General features: G+C 36.7%; 1 protein-coding gene across 4 annotated transcripts in view; it reads right to left on the bottom strand.

Moving 5' to 3' along the window:
- Positions 1 to 22371, bottom strand: part of GUCY1B1 (guanylate cyclase 1 soluble subunit beta 1) — a 45001-nt gene extending 22630 nt beyond the window's left edge. For 2 of the 4 annotated variants that reach the window (XM_069493102.1, XM_069493104.1), the window contains exons 1-4: positions 22249 to 22371; positions 21551 to 21624; positions 6919 to 7019; positions 4937 to 5055 (exon numbers count right to left, since the gene is read on the bottom strand). In XM_069493102.1, coding sequence (XP_069349203.1) covers positions 4937 to 5055; positions 6919 to 7019; positions 21551 to 21624; positions 22249 to 22251 — 297 coding nt within the window. In that variant the 5' untranslated portion in view covers positions 22252 to 22371. Of the gene's footprint in view, positions 1 to 4936; positions 5056 to 6918; positions 7020 to 21550; positions 21625 to 21869; positions 22049 to 22248 lie in introns of those variants that run through there. The other 2 variants (XM_069493103.1, XM_069493105.1) reach the window with 2 other exon arrangements.
- Positions 22372 to 23024: the final 653 nt, after the last annotated feature.

Raw genomic sequence — 23024 nt, 5'->3', positions numbered from 1 at the left:
ACAATAATTTTTTAATTTTATTTTTTGTAGAGATAAGGTCTCACTATGTTGGCCAGGATGGTCTCAAACTCCTGGCCACAAGCTATCCTCCCACCTCAGCCTCCCAGAGTGCTGGAATTACAGACGTGAACCACCATACCTAGCCGAATTTGTTATTATCTTTCATGGTTCTGTGGGTTGTCTGGCTGTTTAGAGAGTTCTTGCATTGGGTTGTAATCAGATGGAAACTGGGGCCGAAGTTATCAGAATGCTGTAACATGCTGGTTTTCCAAGATAGATCAATCAGATGAATAGTAGCTGTCGCTCACTCTTTGCTGGGAGCTCAACTAGAACTGTTCCCTGAGTGTCTACACATGGTCTCTTCATGTGGCTTGTTCTTCTCATTTCATGTGTCTGGGTTCCTGGAGGGAGTATCCCAAGAGCAACTGTTTCAAGATACCAAGGAGGAAACCTCAAGACTTCTTATGCTCTAACGTAGGACATTTCAAAATGTCACTTCTGCCACATTGTATTGGTGATAATCACTAAAGCCAACTCAAATTCAAGGGAAGGAGGGAAAAGTTGATAGGGGAAAAGTAAAATCATATTGCAGAAGTGCGTTGGAGATAGGAGAAATTTCTGCAGTGATTTTGGGAAAATATAATCAACTATAACTCAATAGGACACTGGAAAATAGAGATGAGCATGGATTAAGATGGAAATACTATGAAATTGGATGTTCCTTACCAGCTACTTCCTTATGAAGGTTTCGAATCCCATGTATCCTCTGCAGTGCTTTAAAAAATACACTAGAAGCTTCAGATAGAAATGTACTATAGCAGTAGCATGAAACCACACATTTTATTCTTAATTTAAGAATAAAAAAGTAGAAAAATAGAGAAAAAAATAATTGCTGAAATATAGTCTTGTCTTTAAGACAATATATCCAGGTAAAATATATAAAATCCAAAAATCAAAATAAAAATGTCTTCTTATTTCTTTATCTCTTTTTGATAATTCATGTTTTCAGTTATCAAATCAACCAAAGAATAAATTCTAAAGATTATTACTTTCACTGGAGATTCAATTCCAAATTGTGTAATTTCTAGAGACAAACGATTTTTCTAAAGTTTCCTCTAAAGATTATTTCTTATATTTCATTACTTTTTCCATTTAAGATTTTTAGCTATTATTTGTTAAAGTCTTCAGGTGGCTTAAAATGAGCATAATGCAAAATTTTAAAAATTGAATTTGGAAGCACAAGAGAGACTGTATAAGCAGGGTTATGAATTTGATATTGGTAGCAAAGTCTTTCAAGATGGAAGACACGTTAGTAGAGTTTGTTGTTTAAACTGACTAATCAAAAGAAATGATAAAAGCCAGGCCAGAAAATAAATATTTTTCTGGAATTAAATTACAGATATTATCTATATACAGTATGTCCTTGAATATAAAATTTCTATAAAGGAAAAGAAGTATTATCTTGATAAAATAGGTTGGGCTAAATAAAAAAAATACATATATTACAGAATTAATTCTGTTATACAGATTCTTCATCAATTGCCTGTTATATACTGTGTCTGGTACTCAGAAATCTTTTAAAAATTATTTCAAGAAAAAAATATATTAGAGGACCATTTTTAATAATGTATCTAACTGAGAGGCTGGGGAGAGAAGACGACGACTCCCAAGGAAATTCTCCTTGGTATGAGGAGTGAGTAAGAGTTGCCCAGCTAAAGCATGTAACATAGACTCCCATGTTAGGATTTCAGTAGCTATTTTAGTGTTTCCTGAAACCTTCAAATGGAAATATTAGAATGAACATTTAAAAAGTGTCAACAGATACAAGAAACTTACCTTATAAATTAAATGATAAACAATAAAGACCATGTCCACCTGAAAAGGAAATTGGTCTAGTATGTGTCTCTTCTTTTAAATTTTGATCTATCATTCATCTTTAAAGTTACATCATCTCATTCCAAAATGGGTTACACTTAATAAAAGAATTCATCTTAATCTATTGATGTGTTTACTTCCTATTAGTGTGTTTTCTTTACATTTTTGCACAAACAGCAAATATTCATTTTTTTTTAAAATGATATTCATTCATTCCCAGATACACAGATTGTATCTGTAGAGATACAGTCATTAAGAGGTTACACATGGTCTCTGGCCTCCTGAAGTTTACATTCCAGTCCAACAAACAGGAATGATAATGCAGTGTGAAAACTACCGCGGCTGGGGAAATACCGTCAACTATATGAAAACATAAGAAAGGCCAATTACCCTGGCTAGGATAGGGTAGAATTTGGAAAGAAGAGTGGAGTCTTCCCAGAAGAAGTCCTTTGACCTGCAAGACGAATAGGATTTATTGAGGTGGAAAGGAGCCGGAACAACATTCCAGGCAAAGAAAAGAAAGAACATGTGCAAAAGCTCAGAGGATAGAGAGAACAAGATCAAAGGTTCCAAAAGAACTTAAGTTTGGCTGGACGGGGGAGAGGAAGAAAAGGGATGGATAGGGGATAGAAATAGTTTCAATTGTTTCAAATATTTTTGACATTTTCTCCAATGAGCAATAAAAAATTATTCAAGAGTTTAAGCAAGAAAATGATATGACGAAATACATTTGCATTTCAGAAAAATCACTAGAGTTACAGAATGGAGAAAAGATTGGAGGAGTCTTGAACAGAGGCACAGGAACCTCTCCTCATGACTTTCTCTAGATAATGGTAGACTCTCCCAAAAGAATTGGGAAAATGAAGAAAAGTGGCCAAATTCTCAAAATTCAGTATTTAGGAAATATAATCTAAAGATTTGGTGACTGACTAAAACCTGGGGGTGAAAGAGAAAGATAACTCTTTAAAATCTCTTTAAAATGAGTCCCAGTTTCTCTTACTCCTTAGTGAAAGGTTAAAGTCTACCAGAAAAAATGTTTTATTAATTTATGTAATGAAAATGTCAACTTATGTATGTGAGCAAGGATCTCAAAACAATTTATGAAAATCAATTGTTTTGTTTTACAGTCACATAAAAAAATCCATTTAATCTCTATGTAATTAGTCTAACCATAACACAAATATCTTCTTTTAGGGAAAGCAGTATTTTAACATATTTAATTTGTTCTTCAGATATACAATTTCAAAACCAGAGGGAAAAAAGAACTGGATCAAAATGTATAACATTGATGAAAATTTTACAGTATTCTGACTTTCTAGTTTCCTCATTGTTCACACTATCGCAGCAAAAGACAAATAAAATAAAATTGTATGCAATTTAAAGCTATATTAATTCAATTTACATACCCAAAATACATAACCCAATATATCCAAAATATTATAATTTCAACATGACATCAATATAAAATTATTAATGAGCCATGTTATATTCTTTTTGTACTGCCTTTGAAATCTAGAGTATATTCTACATTTGTAGCACATCTCATATCAAATGCTGAGTAGCCTCATGTGGCTAGTGGATAGCCTCTTGGATAACAGGGCAGCTCTGGAACATAAAGAAGCATACCTAGAAGACTGCTTGCTCCCTTACTTGTGCCTTAAAAAGCTTAGCTGATGGTACCAATGAGTAAAGGCAAAAAAAAAAAAAAAAAAAAAATTAGTAAAATAATCTAAATCTTTGTTTTGTTATGTAAATATGGCCATTGAGAAAGAAAGTTAAAATTCAGGCAGAGCAAGTGAACATTGAAACTTTGCCGATAAGATGACAGTGGTCAGTCAACAAAGGTATAAAAAAAATGGAATATGTATTGAAAAATCCCAAACCCCTCAATATTTTTAAGTATCGAACTTCAATCCATTTAAAATAATCCTTTTAAATACTGCCTGTTCAATTTTAATTTAAAAATCTCCCGGCAGCTATTTCATTTGGAAGTGGCAGCTTTTTTGACACCAGTAGTTTAGTAAATCCATGGCAGGAGATTGCAAACCAGTTTCCATCTTGATTTAATGCTCTTTTAAGTTTATAAGAAAAATGTCACTATGTAAACAACAGACATTTTGATTAAACACTAAAGTTCTTATTTTGGCTGTTAAATCAATAATGCAGCTGGATCGAAAGTAGTTTACATTCCCTCAAAACTGGGCTTCAGTTCAGCTAGTATTGCACTGACATCATTTTCCAGCACGATCTGGCTGCTTTTAGCAGCTGGTTTAGAAATGTCCTTTGCAAACAACCACATAATTTTCAGTGTTAACACATTTCAAGAAGAGGGTCTCACAAATGCCAGTGCTTAAAATAGTACAATCAATCCAGAAATAGTCTCTCATCTAATGCCTAATTTACTATTAATAGTAAAAAAACTTTTAAGGTAATTTAAACAAGAGTATAAGACAAAGGCCTTTGGTGATGTTATTTATCTTTTTTATCTGAAACTGACTTTGGAAGGTTTCCTATTTTCCCTTCTATACTAGATTAATTAATATATAACTCATAGCAATGGTTCTCAAATATGTTTTGGTGGCAGAACACCTGAAAGCCCTAGTGCTTTTTCCTAAACAAAAAGCTCCAGGTAGAACTTCACAAATACTGATATACCGTTTGATTATATTCTACAAGCTAAGAATATTTTGCAAATAGAAAATAAGACCATATTATACGTCTAAAACAGAAAACCACAACCACTAGCATCTATAACCATTACTAAAAAAATAAAAAAGTCAGTTGAACAGATCACAATAGACAATGCGGAGTTTTTCAGAGAACATTAATTTACACTTTGCATATTCAGTGTCAGCAACAAGAAGTTAAAAAAATATGAAACAAAAATGCTAAAATGTATTCAAGACCATTCAATAACTATGATTTTATGTAAATATTTAAAAGGTCACTACGATCCCCTTGCAGCAGTCAGACCCTAGCAGGCTGAACAAAAGTATTCTAAAGCCTATATTTGAGAACCATGAAGACAAAACTTTTAACTACAGGATCTCAAATTGCTTACCTGTAGAAATTCTCTGACATTAGATCCCAGGACGCGTAAGATTGTATCATAACCAGATTCTTGACAAAAGACAAAAAACATCTTCCCAAACATCTGAAGGATTTCTCCAGCATTGAGATCTATTTTATAGGTTCAAGAGAGAAAAAAAACATATTATAGGTGACATATTGTTAATGGAAAGAATGACAATAAGTGTATATTAAAATAATTAAAAATATCCTCAATTTTTGTGCATAGTGAACATAAATCATATGAAAAAAATCTGGCCAGGACAATATAATCAAATCTGAGAAGACAATGTACTACCATGTTAATAGTGTACATTTTTACTTATAAGCAAAGCAACCAGTTTTTCAGCTTCCATCACAAACTACAGGTTGAGCGTCCCTAATCTGAAAATCTTAAATCTGAAATGTTCCAAAATCTGAAACTTTTTGGTCACCTACATGACACCACAAGTGGAAAATTCCACACTTGACCTCATGTGACAGGTTGCGATCAGAACTTTGATGCACAAAATTATGAAAAATACCCTCTAAAATTACTTTCAGGCCATGTGTAGAAGGTATATAAGAAATATAACTGAATTTCCTATTTAGATTAGGTCTCAACCCTGAGGTATCTTATTACGTATATGTAAATATTACAAAATCCAAAAAAAATCCAAAAGCAAAACATTTCAGGTCCCAAGCATTTTAGATAATGGATACACAAACCTACACTTAATTCTTAGTTTTTTAAACATATATTTAACATAGTGTTTATTTTTTCTAAAAAACACAGACATATTTTTAAACTTGTCAAGAATGAACATGACAATATTTTGATGAAAAATATTCTTGCTTTATATAAATATGTATATTTAATAACTTGATTGTATATAGTATATACCTTAATATCCTGCTTTTTTCTTAATATACAATCATTATTATTTCCAAAAATTTAAATTTTCTGTAATTTTTCTGTATCCATTTTAATTGCTATCTTATTCAACATATAGATGCAACAATTTATTTAACCAACCCCTTCTTATTGAAAATGTAGGCTTTTTCATTTTTTGATAATATTAGTAACTCTGATATGAAAACATATAAATCTTAAGGCAGAGATCTAATAATTTCTTTAGGAAAAATTCCTAAATGGTGTGAATATTTTTTAAAGAGGCTTAGTGATGCAAAATCATGCTCCAAAAAATTTTCTTCATTTACCATCAGATTAAAAACGTGTATGATTTCCCCTTTAACTCTACTCTTGACTACATTAGATACTTCATTTTTTAAAATTGACAAATTTACGTGAAAACAAGTTATTTCATATTTGTTTCAATTTTCATTACTAATGAGGCTGGATATTTTTATTTTTAACTATTTACCAATTGTTTTTAATTCTTGTATTCTGCTATAGCTATCTATTTGCCTTTCTAGTTACAGTTAGTAAAGCTAAAAGCTTCATCCTAGTCTACCCAACCTATAGCCTAGTTATAAATTAAGCATTCTGGGAATGATAAATATTACTTTGAGAGCAACTTTTTCTCCATGAAGTATTTTAAACTTTGCCTTTTTCAGCAAGATCCTTTGTCTGTGGTAGATATCTGTTTCCCATTTCTTTTCCCAATAGCTAACATAATTTGTAATTGCAAGAGATTTGAGGATAATACATACTACACTTGTGTAATTAACATATTGTTCACATCATAACTGAAGTTGTTACAGTAAGTATCAATAATATTTTTCTTTTCCCAACTCATTGCTTTCTGTGGGGAAGAGCAGAGAGCACATTTTCTCATTTCTATTCTTTAAAGAGCTTGTGAAAGAAGCATAGAACTCAGCAGAGCCTAAGCCTAACACTATATGTGAGTGTCCTCCCCAGCAGGGCTGTGCAGTGCACAACTTGCATAACTATACATTGTGATCCTGAATCATGCATTCCTTTGGGCTTCTGTGTGCAACTTAGCCAGAGAAGGAAAGTTACATTTAACTTACTGAGGACTTTGCTTGCAGCAGCAACCAAATCGTAAGTTTTAGAATCATCATATATTATTCTGACAAGAAATTGTCCTTCTTCATCTAACTGTGCCTCTTTTCTGGAAAACAAAATTGAGAGACGGGGGGAAAAGTTAAAATTTAAAAAATACCTTACTGTAGCTATAATCATTGTGTAAAGTATAAACAATGGTTTCTAAATCTGAAATAGGATTTGTTTTTGGCAAATTTGTTTAAATGAACATCATGTACCTGAAAGTCTGGTGATTAAGCCGAAATTATGTTACACCCCCCTCCTAAAATTAAAATTATATATTTAAGTATATTTAAGCAAGGCTAACATTCATATAGCACTCTAATGCTCAATACAATACCTGACATTAAAAACAAAGAATAACTTTTGATTAACTAAATATTCAGCAAATATTTGTTGGGTCGCTATATGTGCCAGTCATTGTTCTGGTCACTAGGAGTATATTCTTTAGTAAAATAGAAAAAAATTCTGATTTCTTGGAACACATACATTCTAGGAGGAGAGACAGACTAGGTATAAAATTCTTAAGTAACACATAATGGTAAGTACTTTGGAGAAAATAAAACAGAGTAGAGGGGTGGGGCACTCAAGTACAACAGCCAGGGGGCCTCACTGGGAAGCTGGCATTCCAGTAAAGCCTGAAGGAGCTCAAGGCATTAAGGAGCCATGAGCAATCTGGGGAAAGTGTGCTCTACGCAGAGGCAAAAACAAGTGCAAAGGCCTAGGCAGGAGCACACGTGGGGTGTAGAAGGAACAGCAAAGGCCAGTGTACCTGGAACAGAAGACAGGGCAAAGTAGCTGGGAGGGAACAGGTTGGAGAGGTAAGAAGAGGCCTGGTTGGACATTGGGATGATTGGCATCTATGTGAAGGTGAAGAGGATGGGTGCTTATGATACAAGCAGTGATGTGAACTGAGCTAGGTTAAAGGAATTAGTCTGGCTGCCGCATTGTGAATGGACCAAAGGGGTGTAGGACAGAGTTGGGAGACCAGTTAGGAGGCTGCTGCCAACATTCAGGTGAAAAATGCAAGTGACTTGATTCAGAGTGGAAGCAGGGGAGGAGGTGAGAAGTGACTCAAACCCAGATATATTCCGTAGGTAAATTCAACAGGATTTGCTGCTGGATTGGATGCAGGGTATGAAAGGAGAGGACTCAAGGATGACACTAAGGTTTTTGGTCTGAGCAACTGGAAGGATGTTGTTACCAGTAACTGAACTGGGAAGGAATGCTGGAGGTGGACTGGGGGTTAGGATCAAGAGCTGTAAGTCTGGGATGTCTTTGAACATATTAACTTTGAGATGTCAAGTGGATTGATAAAATCTTCAAATATATCCTTAGCTTGTTAAACACAGTAGCACAAAATAAACACAGTATTAGTGCAAGGAAATAATAGTTATCATTTTTAACAGTTGTCATGATTATATGAATATATTTATTTTGATAGGATTTGGATTACTTTTCTCAAACTAGTGTCCAAAAGGGAGGGGGGATCCTTTGTTCACAACATTGCCAGCTGTAGAAAGGAAAGAAGTTCCAGATATTGTTGCCAAAGTTAAATTCACAAAGACACATGGAGCTTGGATATCAACCTCTGACTCTCAATTCAACTCATCTAAATCCCTGTATGTTGCCAGGAGGATACAAGGGAAACAACCACTATAATTAGGTGAACTTTCAACACAGTGGCTCGAATAATTCCTCCAATATTGTCAAGGCAGGCCACTGTCTCTTTCTCTCCTTCAGGAGCTGTGTATCTGTCATTGCTGCTGCTCACGGCTGTCCGTGTGTCTGCTCAAGGGCAAAATTCCAAATGGCGGTATGTCTTAGGTCACTATCTCAGCATGGAGATAGTCTTAAAAACACTCTATGTTCTTCAGAGTATACCATTATTTGCCTGCAGTTATATATAACAGTGCATGTAAATATGTAAAACAAAACAAAACAAAACAAAACATTATTTTGGTAAGCACAGAGATCTGAATTTCAGAGTCCAGAGTTTACTAGCTGAATAACCCTGAGTAAATCACATGAGCATCAAAATCTCTTTTTTCTAAGGTGGGAGCAACAATATAACTTACCTTCCACAATTATAAAGAGAAGAAGGGTACAAAAGCACATTCTAAGCAGTTAAAGCATTACACATATTACTAATGAGTATAGTGCTCCCATGTCTACATACTCAAACAATTACAGCACCACATATAAAATGTGAAATTCTTCTCTCTTCTCTCACACATACAAAGCTATTAAACAAAAGAAGCATAGCTCTGTTAGGTAGATAATGAGGGATTCTGGGTCTCTTAGGTATGAAAGTCGGTGCCGTTGCCCCCATCTTGGTCCTGCTCAACCCTAATTCTCCACACCTGGGAGAGGAGGGAATACCCTAGGAATCTGCCAGTCAGAACTTGACGTGCCAGCTGCAAAAGAATGCAGAGGACTCTCTAGCCCATGGGCCAAGCCGCATGGGTACAATAAAGTCCGGAAAGTGCGATAGAACCCAGAAGCCCAGTAAGACTCAGGTCATGCAGCTCCCCAACTGTCCAGTCAAAGTGGTTCTATGGTGACATCTGAACCACGGGGAGGTCCCTATCCGGACACCATAAAACAAGACCCAGATCATAACCAAGCTCTCGTTTTTCCTCCTGTGACAAGGGGTCCAGTCATCATCTCTGGTGTATGTATCATGCTTTGCAAACCTATGTCTCACTCCTGCTCTATAATCCTATCTTGCTCTCCCTCAAAAAACTTCACCCCTAACCATGAATCAATGCATTCCTTCTTTTCTTTCTTTCTTTTTATTAAAGTAAGCTCCCTTATCTTCTAAGCTTTATTTCCTGAAACGATCAGCCTCAACATGCTCCCTGGCCCTGATGGGGATCAAAATAGAAATTAAACAGTAGTACATGGAAGAAAATAATCATCTTCTCTTAAAAACTTCACTCTAAACTTCATTGAATTATTCAAAATACTTGGGAATCTTTGTTTACATTTATATTAGAAATCTTTAGGAATACTGGGTTGCCCTTTATCTTGTTCTTGTTCTTTTTTTTTTCCCCTGGAGGAGGTTTTACTGCAAATATGTGAATGCTTATTATGTCCCACGTACTTTTCTAAGCACTTTTAATATAGCAATGAATGAAACAGATAACGATCCCTGCCTGCAGAAAGCTTGTATTTTTGCCGGCAGAAACAATAAGCAATAAACATAATATATAAGCAAATTATTTAATATGTTATGAGGAGATTAATGCTACAAGAAAAAGTAGATCAGAATAAATGAATGAGGTTAGGGATGTAGGAGGAAGGGGCTGGAAGCAATACGTAGAGAGAGCATATATATGCTCCCATATTCATAATGATCATGGGAGGCTTCATGGAAATGGCAACAGTTGAGCAAAGATTTCAGGAGGAAAAATGTGTCCCTACCACCTTACACCTAATCTTTCTGGGACCACTTCCCTTCTTTCTGTAGCCCATTCTTCATCTTCTTCCCTTTTCAAGGGAGAAAGCTAATTGGAAATATCACAAACCCTTTAGTGTGAAGTGGCTCAACACACTAAACTGAGAAGGAGAATTTACACTGCAAAAGGAGTAATGATCAAGGGAATTTATTTCAGGAAATATGGCCATTGAAGCTAGTAGAATTTTGAGTCAACAAAGCCTTCTCTGTTGTCTCTCAGTTCTCAACACTACTTTTCTTCTAATTTCTAGGCAAATTTATATTTGATCAGGCTTCATGCTGTCAAATGTTTTAGCCTCCAGATAGCACAGAGATGTGATAATAACCATCTCCCAGCACTCTGCAAAATATACCTACTAATACTCTTTAAGGAAAGCTTTAATGGCTTCCCTTCCCACACTGCATGCTCTTTAGTTTTGAAGCTGTTTTTTTCAGCTGCTGTATGAAATCACAAAGGTTGTAAGAAAAGTTAGGAAGCAAGCTCATAATACTACTGAGATTACATAAACTATTTACATAATTCAAGTAATAGTACCTCATAATTTTCCACTCTCCACCTGGTTATACAATAACTTTTAAGCTTTTCCTTTAAAAGCAAAGGAAAGAATAATTATATAGGTAGATAGATAGATACTTTTCTTAAAGTTGTAAAGTTTCTTAAATAACTTTCTTAAAGTTTCTTAAATAACTTAAGATTTATTTTCATGATACGTTGAGTTTATTAGGGTTTAAGTTATCCAAATTCAGCCATGTACACTAACTAAATTTTCTAGCTTCACTCATTCTTTCAGAATTATTTTTTGACCATCAACTTTGTTTAAATTATTACATTACACAAAGCAATTATGCAATATCCTTATTATTTAAATTATTTAAATCCCTATTATGTTTTCATTGATTTTTAGAAGATAAAAAATACCATATGAAGCCACAGGTAAATTTGATTAAGGTATGTTCAAGGGTGTCCATCTAACAAATAACAACTTACAGAACTGCTATCATCATGTATCCTAGTTTGTGTTACATTCTGTTGCTTCTTCTTCTTTATATCATTATTATTATTATGTTTAAAATCCCTACCTAACCCCTAATGAACACAGTCTTCCTCTATTTCCAAGTGGTATCACTTGTAGTACTTCCAGGTATTTTTACCTACATGTTCAGTGACTCTGCTTGGGCTAAGCATTAAATCCTTCCACTCAGTACATCACTCAACGACAGAGGTCAGCAGACAATAATAAATATGTAGAGAGGTTAGATAAGGTTAAAAAGGCACTTTGTTTCACTAACAAGTAAACCTAGAAAACAAGAAACTCAAGTTGGTTTCATCTAGATGGTTAAGTCAAAGTTTTTCCTTACATAGTATGTAAAATAAACAACGAAGCTAATCCCATATGCAGGTGCACTAAATTTAGGCAGATTCATCTCTTGGTATTTCATTTCCACATCTGCAAAGCAGAGTAACAGCAGTACTTACTCCAGTCATTGTGCAGGTTAGCAGAATTATTCTATGCCAAGAGCTTAGAATGGTGCTTCTCACACACTTAATGCCCAATACATCTAATCGGTAAGAGTCATAGTAGTTGAAGAAGATGAAGGAAGAAGGGAAAGAGGAGAAAGAGAAAATGGCAAAAGGAAGAAGAGGAGGGAGGAGTGACAACAATATCTTAAGAGTTTTTATCCAGTATCAAGTAATTAAACTAAATGTGTACATATTTTCTGATTAAATGACAGAACTTATAAATTCAAATAGCCTAAAACAAACAAGTTCTATATCCCCTAAGAGCTTTAAAAATAAAGATTAAATTCTCACCTAGGAATAAAATAAAAAATAATCATATTCTGTGTATGTGTAGTCACGGTAACTGTTTAAAAGTTGAGTAGGCATAAATGAAATATTTTTCTCAATAGCAATTAATTTTCTACTTACTCTTAAAGATTGTTATTTGTTAGAATTTAAACAGATCCTTTATTTATACTAATTACCTTTTCACAAAAAGGTAGTAGGTATTTTTATCATGGTGGTGTTTTATAGGTTGCAATTTTTTTTAATTTTTATTTAATCATTGCTATCTAACTCAAATGGCTATAATTGAACATGTGCTTGTAAATGTGTGCAAGCTTTAAAATGAGTGAATGAATGAATTAAATATATATCCCCATGCATTTCCAGGCTCCCTACTAAAAAACAAGCAATCAAAAATCACTGGCAAAAGTCTATATTTTGTTTTCAAAATTAAGAATATTTTCTATTATTTATCTATTAATAACTAGGTCTACAATTTGTCCAAAATGTCCAGGCAGCACCTCTCTCAACTCTATACCTAGGGAGATGTTCCTTAACTACAATATCTGAACCTTCAAAAAGTGAATTAATGTTCTATCGCTGAGCTCCTGCTACTGTACACTTTTCAAGTACATTAGGTATACTACAAGGACTGCTAGTTTTCAAGTGAAGAAGTTTCCCATGGAGGTATGAAAATGAGTGTTCTGAAATGGAAGAGGCTGAATACAGGCATCTGGAAAATGGAGTCTCAAAATAAGCTCTGGTCTTAGGCAGAAAAGGTCAATAAACATCAAATGATCAACCTGACCAATGATACCTCCAAGCAGGTACTGATCCTGTAAAGAACATTATCAGAGAACATGCCATATTAAAAATAATACATAGATGTCTTCTTTAGAATAAATCCTAGGATGGTCCATTGCAGTGAGCTGGAAAGGTATCATGACTACTGTGTTGTGTCCAACCATTAAAATTAATCTCTGATTATAAACCACAGGTAATAACTGTATATAACATCTAAAAAATTAAAACTTTATATTGCTTTTGTCTAAGTGGCTGTGAAGCATGAATCACCTCTGAATTTCCACTATCCCACTGTAATGATTCTCAGTATGTCTGAGCCCCAAAAGAGAGACCGAGTTTGAAGGCGCTGTGGAGGGAAGAGTCAGGCCCTTTAAATCCTGTGACAGCTTCCTGCTTGGACCCTCTTTGGGTTGGTAAAGGTCAGTCAATGTGTTCAGTCATCCAGGTACTGTAAACAGTAACAGTAAATGCTCTCATGAGTGACACCCATACCTTAGCTTTAGACAAAGCAACATCACTCTTGACATGTAATTGCATTTTTCTTTCTGACTGTGACCAGCTGAGCATGGAAGACCCTTAAGAGTAATTTTCCCAATTCTGAAAACACATTCACAAACATTTCAAATGAGTTATTTTCAGTAGCTTTATGAGATAAATGAATTTACTTAGACACTTGTGTGTGCACTTCATTGTTAACTCTGGGTAGCACATCAGGTCACAGCTCTTCTCAAAATAAATAAGTTTCTCAAAGTTTTGGAGGCTCTGATTTTCTCTAGCAGATGTGCTTGTTGGTGAATACAATCATCTTTTTAAAAAAAGCATAGTCAAAATCACCTGTACAAGTGCTTGAACATTTGAAGAAAACAAAAACAAAAGCAGGCAGTACTAATACGCATATACCATGTCCATCTTCTTGCCAAAGTAATTGTCTTTGGAAAGGAGAAAGCTATAGGTCCTTTTCTTTGGGGAGAAACACATAATATGGTAATTACAGGTCTGTCTATGTTCAAATCCCTGCTGTAATGACAAATAGCTGTCGGTTTGAGGCAGGTTTTTTAAAAGTCTTCAAGCTTCCACTTTCTTTTTTGTAACATGAGGGTAATGAAGGAATCTATTTTCTGTGGTGGCCGTGAGGATTAAGTGAGATAATGAGTACAAGGCACTTAGGGCTGTGACTGCAGAAGCATGTGGTAAGGGTTTAATACATATGACATATTACCTTCACCACAGCATGACATCGTAAGCATTCTCATCTGGTTTTCAAATTTAATTTCTGTATTACAAACATTTATCTACAGTCTATGACACTGACTTTAAACAGCACCACACATACCTGCCTTTTAGAAACTTGCTAAAGGATTGGGTCAAGTCCTGAATCCAACCCAGCAACTGTCTTTTGATATGTGAAATTGGCAATCCAACAACAGAGCTCTTAATCCTTCCAATATATCCACTTATGACAGGAGACAACATAAAAGAACGCCAATCCTTCCAAAAGGAAATGCTATAATTTATTGGTATATCTTCTGCCTTTGCTGACAGAATAAATGTTTATTTTGTACAGCAACGTGACTATGAACAAATATAGTCAACAGTACTGTAATATATACTTGAAATTTGCCAGGCTGGTAATTCTTAAGTGTTCTCACCACAAAAAAAGTGGGGAGGTGGGGAGGAGTAACTATGTGAAGTAATGAATGTGTTCATTTGCTTGATTATGGTGATTATTTCACAATGTATATGCACATCAAAACATTAAGTTGTGCACCTTCAATATAGACAGTTTTTACTTGTCAATTTTATCTCAATAAAGATGGGAAAAATAAAATGTCTATTTCACAAAAGCTTATATTTTATTAAATAGTGGTTGAAAATGTCATCATTCTGACATAATAAATTCTGGTTGCAGAAAAAAATACCTGTGATAAATTTGTGTGTGCTCTATTCCTTGGAAATTAAAAATGTGAAAGATGATTCATTTATATAAATGTTAATATATATAATAGAGAGAGAGAGAGCCTGGTAGTGTTATACACACATATACACACAGACACACATACATGATATGTATAGAGAGAGAACAAAAGAGAGAGAGGGAGAGAGAAAGAGAGAGCAAGTGAGCCCTGGCTAGAGTCTCATGAGCAGGGCAGACATTAATCAAATAGTACAAATACATAATTACAAACTCTTGCATGTACAGCACTATGAAGGAAAATTACAGTTTTGGACGTGAGAGAAGGTTCCCTCAAGAAATAACATTTGTTTTGACATCTCAAAGCTGACCCCTTCCAAGCGTAGGTGTTACCCTGACATATTTAAAGGCTCAGTACAGTGGAGGAACTGAAATTGGCCCATGAGGCTGGAGTGCTGAAAGTAAATGCGATGCGTGGACTGAAAGGTCTCCATGTTTGGGTGATTTGAAGATTGACTACAAAGGATTTTACTAAAGCAACAATTTAATATTTTATGAGTAACAATGACTGGCAAGTAGATCAGAATATGCAATAGCCGCAGTAACAAAGAAGTACAATGAACACTTCAGAATGTCTACCTTTTACCTTGAAAAAAAACCTCTGTAACCTGTTTTTGATATAGTTTGATACGGAAAAAGATGCTCCATTTTGCTGGACACAAACAATGAAGACACCATTTTCTGCACTGTTTCCTCTTTAACAGACAAGCAGGCAAAGAACATGGAAAAGCCGCAAGTACTCACATCTTCTGTTGTCACCCTCTGAATCGGGCCAGTTAGATTTCTTTATAGTGTTCATTTCCTTAAGTGTGTTTTCCTGTTGATGACTGCACAGTATCAACCCATAACTATCATTTTCCAACACATTAAAGAGAAATATTTGCTAGAGTCCCTTATTCTGGAGAAAGGCGAGAGAGTAAAGACATTGTTCTTGCAAATAGCAATAATGTTTAGTTAATGTTTGTCATAACTAGATCTAAATATATTAAGAGCATGAAGACAGATTTTTTTATTTCTCTTCTGGTGCTCTTTGTAATGTGCAAAGATTCTTCTGATAAACCAAACCAAACAATATGCTCTTGTGATTTTTTTTTAATTATCAAAAATTGCAGAATGCAAGGAAAATAAAGACCCAGCTTGACTTCTGGGGGATACTTTAGATCATCAAAAAACATCTCAAAAAGCAAAAAAGCTGGAGATAAGGCTATGACCCACCTTCTCACCTAGATGCCATGCTGCTCACAGACATGGTCCAGGTTCAGGGAGAGCCCCATGCAAAGAGCTCACTAGCAGGGATGTGAAGGCGTTTATACTCGGACTTCTAGTTCCACCTGCAAAAATAACTTCAAACATTAGGGAGCTTATCAATTAACATACTATGCCTTCCTCTACCTTTCAGGCTAACTGGCAGATCTTTCTATGGAAAAAGGTCCTGATCCTAACAATGATCTGGTTTGCCTATTTCTTTAGTCTGTATATTAATTTTTTTATTTGTACTCAGGAAGTTTCTGAGTATGAAAATGAATATGGTTTCATTTTTGTATGCACACTGCATTAGCTCCTACTTCACAATTTTATCTTAAAAGAAGCATTACCTGGCACCAGAAGAGCAGGGATGGAGTTCTGACTCTTAGGCTTCCTATATATAATTCTCTAGGCATTTAATCTCTTGGAAACTCGGCTTTGTTATTAAAAAAAAAAAAAGAACTAGAAAGTCCTTTCCTATTTCAAATGAATGTTGTAGCAGTCAACTGAAATTACAGAGAGAAAAGGACTTTGAAAATTTTAAAAAACCTTATAAAGTACTGTTAATATTTTAAAATATACATGAACATACTTCCTGTACCTGTCTACTGAAGCATGGGTACTGAAAGGTATAGAAATTTAATTCATACCTTCATAAATTTGAAAATCTGATTAAAACAAGGCAAAACGTGATGGTGCACTCTTGTTTATTTTCATTTGTTTTGATAAAATGAATATTAAGGGCATATGTTGCGTTTTCAAACATCATTTAGGTATTGGGGGCGGGGAGGTGGTTAGAAGAATATAATGTAAGATGGAGTCCAAAGTAGAACTTCAGTGGAAAAACAACATAATGAAAATAATATTCTTCCCCTAGTCCACAGGTTGGAGAGGAATGGGACATGTCAGACACAGAAGATCTAGTTAGGTGGTCTGTTAGACTACAGCAAGGGAAGGTGATAAAAGCCTGGATGAAAGAATAGGAGAGACTAAGAGAGAGGCACTTCAAATTTAAATTACTGGAACCAGCTGCATAGAATGGATAAAAGAGAAAGAATAATGAAAAATGACAATGAAGTTATCACTTATCCTAGAGTGCTACAGAAACATTTAGACAGATAGTATATAGACTGCAATGAGCTATTATTCAAAGGAGAGCTTCATATACTTCAGGTAACTTGCAGAAGAGAAAAGTTTAAAAAAAAAACTCTGATTCTATAGTAAAAATAAAAATAATAGCTATCATTTATTAAGCATCTATTTTTCAAGAACTGTGTTAAGCATTTTGCAGACATTATTCAATGTATTACAACAAACTTATAAAGTATTATTTTTTTTCCTTATGCAGCTGAAGCTTGGAAAGTTTCAGTAACTTGGACGTCACATAACAAGTTTATAGCAAAGCATTTGCTTATTTGAACCATAATGATTAATTTGTGATTAGCAAGTTCAACCAGGCATATTAATTTCAAAACTGGAAATATATGCTATCCAACAGTCAAAATGTTTCCATATTTGAGTTAGAGGCGGGAAAATAAAAGCAAAATAAGACTAAAAATATCTAGAAATCTTTAGATTTTTTTTTTGAAAGCAAAGATTACATCATTTGCTTTTCTATTCTCAGTGCCTAACACACTAGACTATGCCTATTAAAGATAAGCTTAACAAAGAATGGAAGAAAAAATGAAGCAATGAATGAAAAAGTATGCTTCCCCAATGTAAGTAAATCAGATAAAACCACACTAAACAAATTCTTTATTCTTTACATGGGGAAGATGATTGACAACCTTCTAGAAGAACTAACTACAATACATAAACAGTTGAATCAAAATTTTGATATGATATATATTTGATAATAATTTAATGATACATTTATCTCAGATCTTTTAGTAAATACAGAAGGGCTAACTAAAGTCTAAAGTGGAGCACTTTAGAGTTTAAAAGTATTTTTAATTGGTTTTTGGCCTGCTCGGCTCTAGGCAAATAATTATAGTTTTTGTTTGTTTCTAATAGACTTAATCATTACAGATTTTTCAGTTTTTTGAATCTATCTTTAGAATTCATATGTTTCAGTGAGGTTAAAAAGTCTAATATTGAGCCTAGTAATTTGATGCAATAATTAATTTAGTCAGGGATGATGGAAGAATAACAGAGATGGTTAAACAAGTATGTAGGTGCCTTTCTAATATGTATAAATCCTAATTTTATGTATTTTCTAAATTGATAATTGATTTTTCTCATTACTTAATCATGGCTTCTTTTTAAAGGACCATCTGAAGGGTGAAAGGAAATGAACAAAACAAGTTTTGAAATAGATTCTGAGGTCTCTTTTGCTTTTTCACATTTGTTATGGTCTAGATTAGAGGTCAGCAAATTACAGCCTACAGATCAAATCTAGCCTACTTTGTCTGGTTTGTTTATTTATTTTGGTCTGGTCCAGGAGCTAAGAATGGTTTTTATATTTTTAAACAGTTACATTTTAATAGTTATATAGATACGTACATAATGTCTTCAATTTTGACTTTGGCCTGCAGCACCTAAAACATTTACTGTCTTGCCCTTTAAGAGAAAGTTTGCTGGCCCTTGGTCTAGACAGTTTTTCTTTTTCTTCAAAAGAGAAATTTAAAGCTCTTGTGAAATGGTTATTTCATTGGTAAGAGTGTAAGTGGATACTGAGTTTACAATGAGGCATTTTTGGCTCTTATCCACTTAGAATTTTCTGTCTGGAATCTGTTACTTAGGGTTTTATTTGTCATTAAATGTTTGGCATCCTTTTTTCATCCTTTCTCATGAAGGATGGATGGCCATTTCCTAGTAAACCAAAAAAGTATTATGTAAAATTTTATAAACATCAATTTAGATAGTTTCTCACAGACCAAAAAGGAGTTTGGTACTTACTGAGACAAAAAAAAAAAAATTTTTTTTTCCTCCTATATGCAATTTGTCACAAAAAGTTAAAACTGAAAGTATCTTGGACCAATGACTGAAGTAATCTTCCCTAGAGCAGAGGGTGGGGTGGGGAGGAGGAATCATTTTCAATTACAGTCCTCCAACTTTTCCTCCCCTACTCCCAGGCAGTAGTAAATGCTCTTCCAGGGAGCATTACTCAGGGGTACTGGGATGGAAACCAAGCAACAGCTTTAATCCCCTCAATGCAGAGAGCTGAACCATGTTCTTTAGCCCAAAGACTAAACCACACCCAAGACAAGCTAGGATCTACTAAAGGATGCTTTAATAAATAAAGAATCAAAATTAACATCTGGATTACCAACACTAGGCTAACAGTTTTTCCTTTGCAGGGGCATAATCCTTGAGGTAATTTTATTAAAAAAAAAAAAAAAAAAAGACCAACATGATTTGTTTCATTTTTACCATGAAAAAAAAATGTTTTGGATGATTGGAATTTTATTACACCTTAAATAGATTAAGAATACTGTTCTAAGCTACTTAAAGATAGATTAGTGAGTTAATAAACTATTTTTTAAAGTAAAATGGAATAATAGGCACAATTTCACAGAGTTAAATTCTCATTAATGGGATTTTTACATATTTTGGCCTTCTCTGGAGAAAATATTACCAATATAAGCACATCTCTTGATAATTTAACTTTTTAAAATTTCTGACACATTTCTCTATGAAATATAATTTTTCATTTCTGTATTTAACAATGATCTAAACTGATAATGGCTAAACATACATTCTAAATCTGGTTAAATAATATAATTAATATTTCATCATAACAGCTATCTTTTATTATGCTCTCAAAATTCTAAACATATTCATTGTCATAGCACATCCACTGGGATACTTGGAAATTTCTGTCTTGCAGATGAGAAAGCATCATATGGGGATATGTATGCTGCTTTCATAAATTTACAAAGAAAGTGGCGTAAAAATAATCCTATACTTAAGTTACACTGTTTAAGACCTTTTCTTGATGTTTGCCTTCTCTGTAACTGTCTACCCAACAAAATAAAAATTATGAAGGTGTTAGTAAGATGAACCGAAAATTCAAATCCCAAAGTAACCTTTCGTGCCTAGATTCACATTGGATTCAAACACATAATTGCCAAATCGAGACTTATCTTTATAGTATGTAGATGTGCCCTGTGGATACCATTAATGGCCTATGGAACACGAAAAAAATGTTCAGTGATACAGATCCAGGGGAAAGAAAAGTGGCATTCAGGTGTTTAACGTATAACCCTGGTCATGTCTATGGACACAGATAGTTATAAGAAATCACTATCAGATAACTACATAATAAGGTCTTAGAATTGATTTATAATAATTGTAATGTGCTTACGGGAAAAAAAAACAGCACGAAAGCATCACCTATATGAGATAACAAAATGAAATGGGAAGTTTGGGAAATCAGAGTAAATAATAACAATGTGTTCCCATGTGCCCACCCAGGTAACACTTTCCTCCACCTCCACCAAAATGTTCAACGGTTGCTCTAATATTAAAATCCATAAATACGGTTTTGGTGTAGCTAGTGGGTGATGGTCTGCTATACAATAAGTTAAATACAGATTTTACCAAAGTGAAAGAGAAAAAGAGAGATGACTTTGTTAGACTGAAATGCTCAACTGCCTGCAGAGATTCTGACCTGTAGGTCATTCCAACAGGTTTAACCTCTCGGGCGGGTGTGGTATTTCCATTAGTATCCCAAGTATTGGGCTCAAAGCCCTAGACTGAAGTTAGAAAGTTCTCCTAGAATTTCCAGGCTTCACCACAATAGAAAACATAAAAGGGGATTTGGGAAAATGAAAGAGAAAACATTCCAACGTAAGTTTATTTCAGAATGAATAAATGCACTTGATCCACTGTTGCTCAAGAAAGTCTCCTGTGTGTTTTAGCATACCAAAAAGGCTTAACTATTATGCATCTGCAAGGTGTGTGAATCATAAACGAGCCAAGGTCTTCCGTTTGTTTCCAAGGCCTCTGGAAGCAGGAACCGCGCAGAGGCCTGTGTGGTCCCTCGGGCCCCTCTCCGCGTGGGAGCAGATCCGCCCGCAGAGCCTGGGAGCGCTGGCAGAGCGTTCCCACGCTCAGGCGGGGTCAGAAGGCCGCGGTGACCCCAAGGGGCTCCTTTCCGCAGCTCTCGCCCTCCCAGCCCCGCCCCGGCCGCCCCTCCTCTCCTGATCCCAGCTCCCGAGCGTGGGAGCGCAGCTGCGGCGGGCGCGGCGGGCGGAGGCATCTCCGAGGATGCGCGCCGCGACCCCGCGGGGAAGCAGAGGCTGAGGCGAGGCGCCGCGAGCAGCGCCCCCGGCGCCTCCCACGCAGGGCGCCGTCGCAGGGCCACAGCTCGAGCGGCTCGTCACTTACTTGATGTCTTCCCACACCTCGGGGCCGTAATTGCGGATCACCAGCAGCTCCAGGGCGTGATTCACAAACCCGTACTGCGGGGACAGGGAGAAACCCGAGCGTCAGGGAGCGGCTGTAGGTGGGCAGGGGTAGGGAGCGAGGCTGCTGCAGCTGCTGCCATCGTGCTCCTTTAACCTTCTACCCGCCCTGGGGCTCCGCTCCGTCAGCGGTACTCTGTACTAAAGGGGGCGGATCGTGGGGGTGCAACCCCTCCACCCGGGGCAGATTTACCCCGCCACTATCCGCCCCACCCCCACGCCGTCTTCTTTCCCCCTCTCACCTGTCACGGCTCGGAGACAGGCTGGGCACAGGGGACAGCGCGGGGACGTGCACCCTGAGCCTCTCCCGCAGCCGGCGCTCAGCCCCCCACTGGCGGGCCTCCCGAGCCGGGAAGACTCCGTGCCTCAGCCGCACCTCTTCTTCCCGAGCTCAGGAAGCAGAGGTGTGGCGTGGCGAACCGATCGGCCCCGCCGCGACCCGCGGCGTTCCCACCTCCCCTGCCCGGACGCAGGCAAACAGCGAGGCTGCTCGCGCGGCCAGCGGAGCGCTCCCAGGGCCCCCGAGCCAAGCTCCCGCTGAGCGGCCGCGTCTCGCCGGCAGCCAGGCCCGGCCCCGGCCGCCGCGCGAGGGTCCGGCCTGACCCGGCAGAGAGCACTCACCATGGTGTCTGCGCCCGGAGCCGGGGAGGCAGTCCCCACGCACAGGCACAGCCAAAGGGACCTAGGCAGCGGCTGCAGCGGCGACAGAGCAACCCGGCCGGGGCGGCAGCATCAAGCTGGAGCCAGCGCCGATCGGCCCGCCCTGATTGCCACCTCTTCCCAGCCAATTGCGAGTCGAGCCGCAGGGGGCTGGTCGCGGCCTCCCAGTTCTCAACCAATCAGAGACAGAGGGGGGAATTCGGATGCTCTCAGTGCTGCTGCGCTCCAGTGCCTTCTCGCCCCCACCTGGTGACAAGGCCTTCATTGGAGGCGGTAACAATGACCAAGGAGAAGCCTCAGCTGTGCTCCTTGTGCGAATTCTGGGGTAGGGGAAATGCAGCTCTTGTAGTACCGGTAAACATATTCTTACCCAGAGGTCTGCCCTCGGGGATGAAACAAACTAAGGGGGAGGGGTGTTGGTGTGAGTGTGTATGTGTGTGTTTTGCAATGGACAAACCTTAAAAGGAATATCCCCTCCCCACCCTCGTCAGCATCCTCCTGTTTACTGGCATCTTACAGATAAACATTTCCTCTGTGGCTTGGTCCCACAACAGTTAACGGTAAACTGAAAGCGAGTAATACTGAGCTTAATACATTTTAGTCAAGGAGACTAGTTGAGTGAACTACGTAAAATTTTCAGTACCATAATTTGGTGAGCATCATGTCAAAAACAGCTCTGCCCTTTACTAAATTATACAAGATCCAGCCATGTTCTGTTCTTGATCCCAGGGGGACAC

The sequence above is a fragment of the Eulemur rufifrons genome, chromosome 18 (genome assembly GCF_041146395.1).
Source record: "Eulemur rufifrons isolate Redbay chromosome 18, OSU_ERuf_1, whole genome shotgun sequence".
Classification (NCBI taxonomy): Eukaryota; Metazoa; Chordata; class Mammalia; order Primates; family Lemuridae; genus Eulemur; species Eulemur rufifrons.
This window is presented reverse-complemented; position numbering and strand designations above follow the sequence as displayed.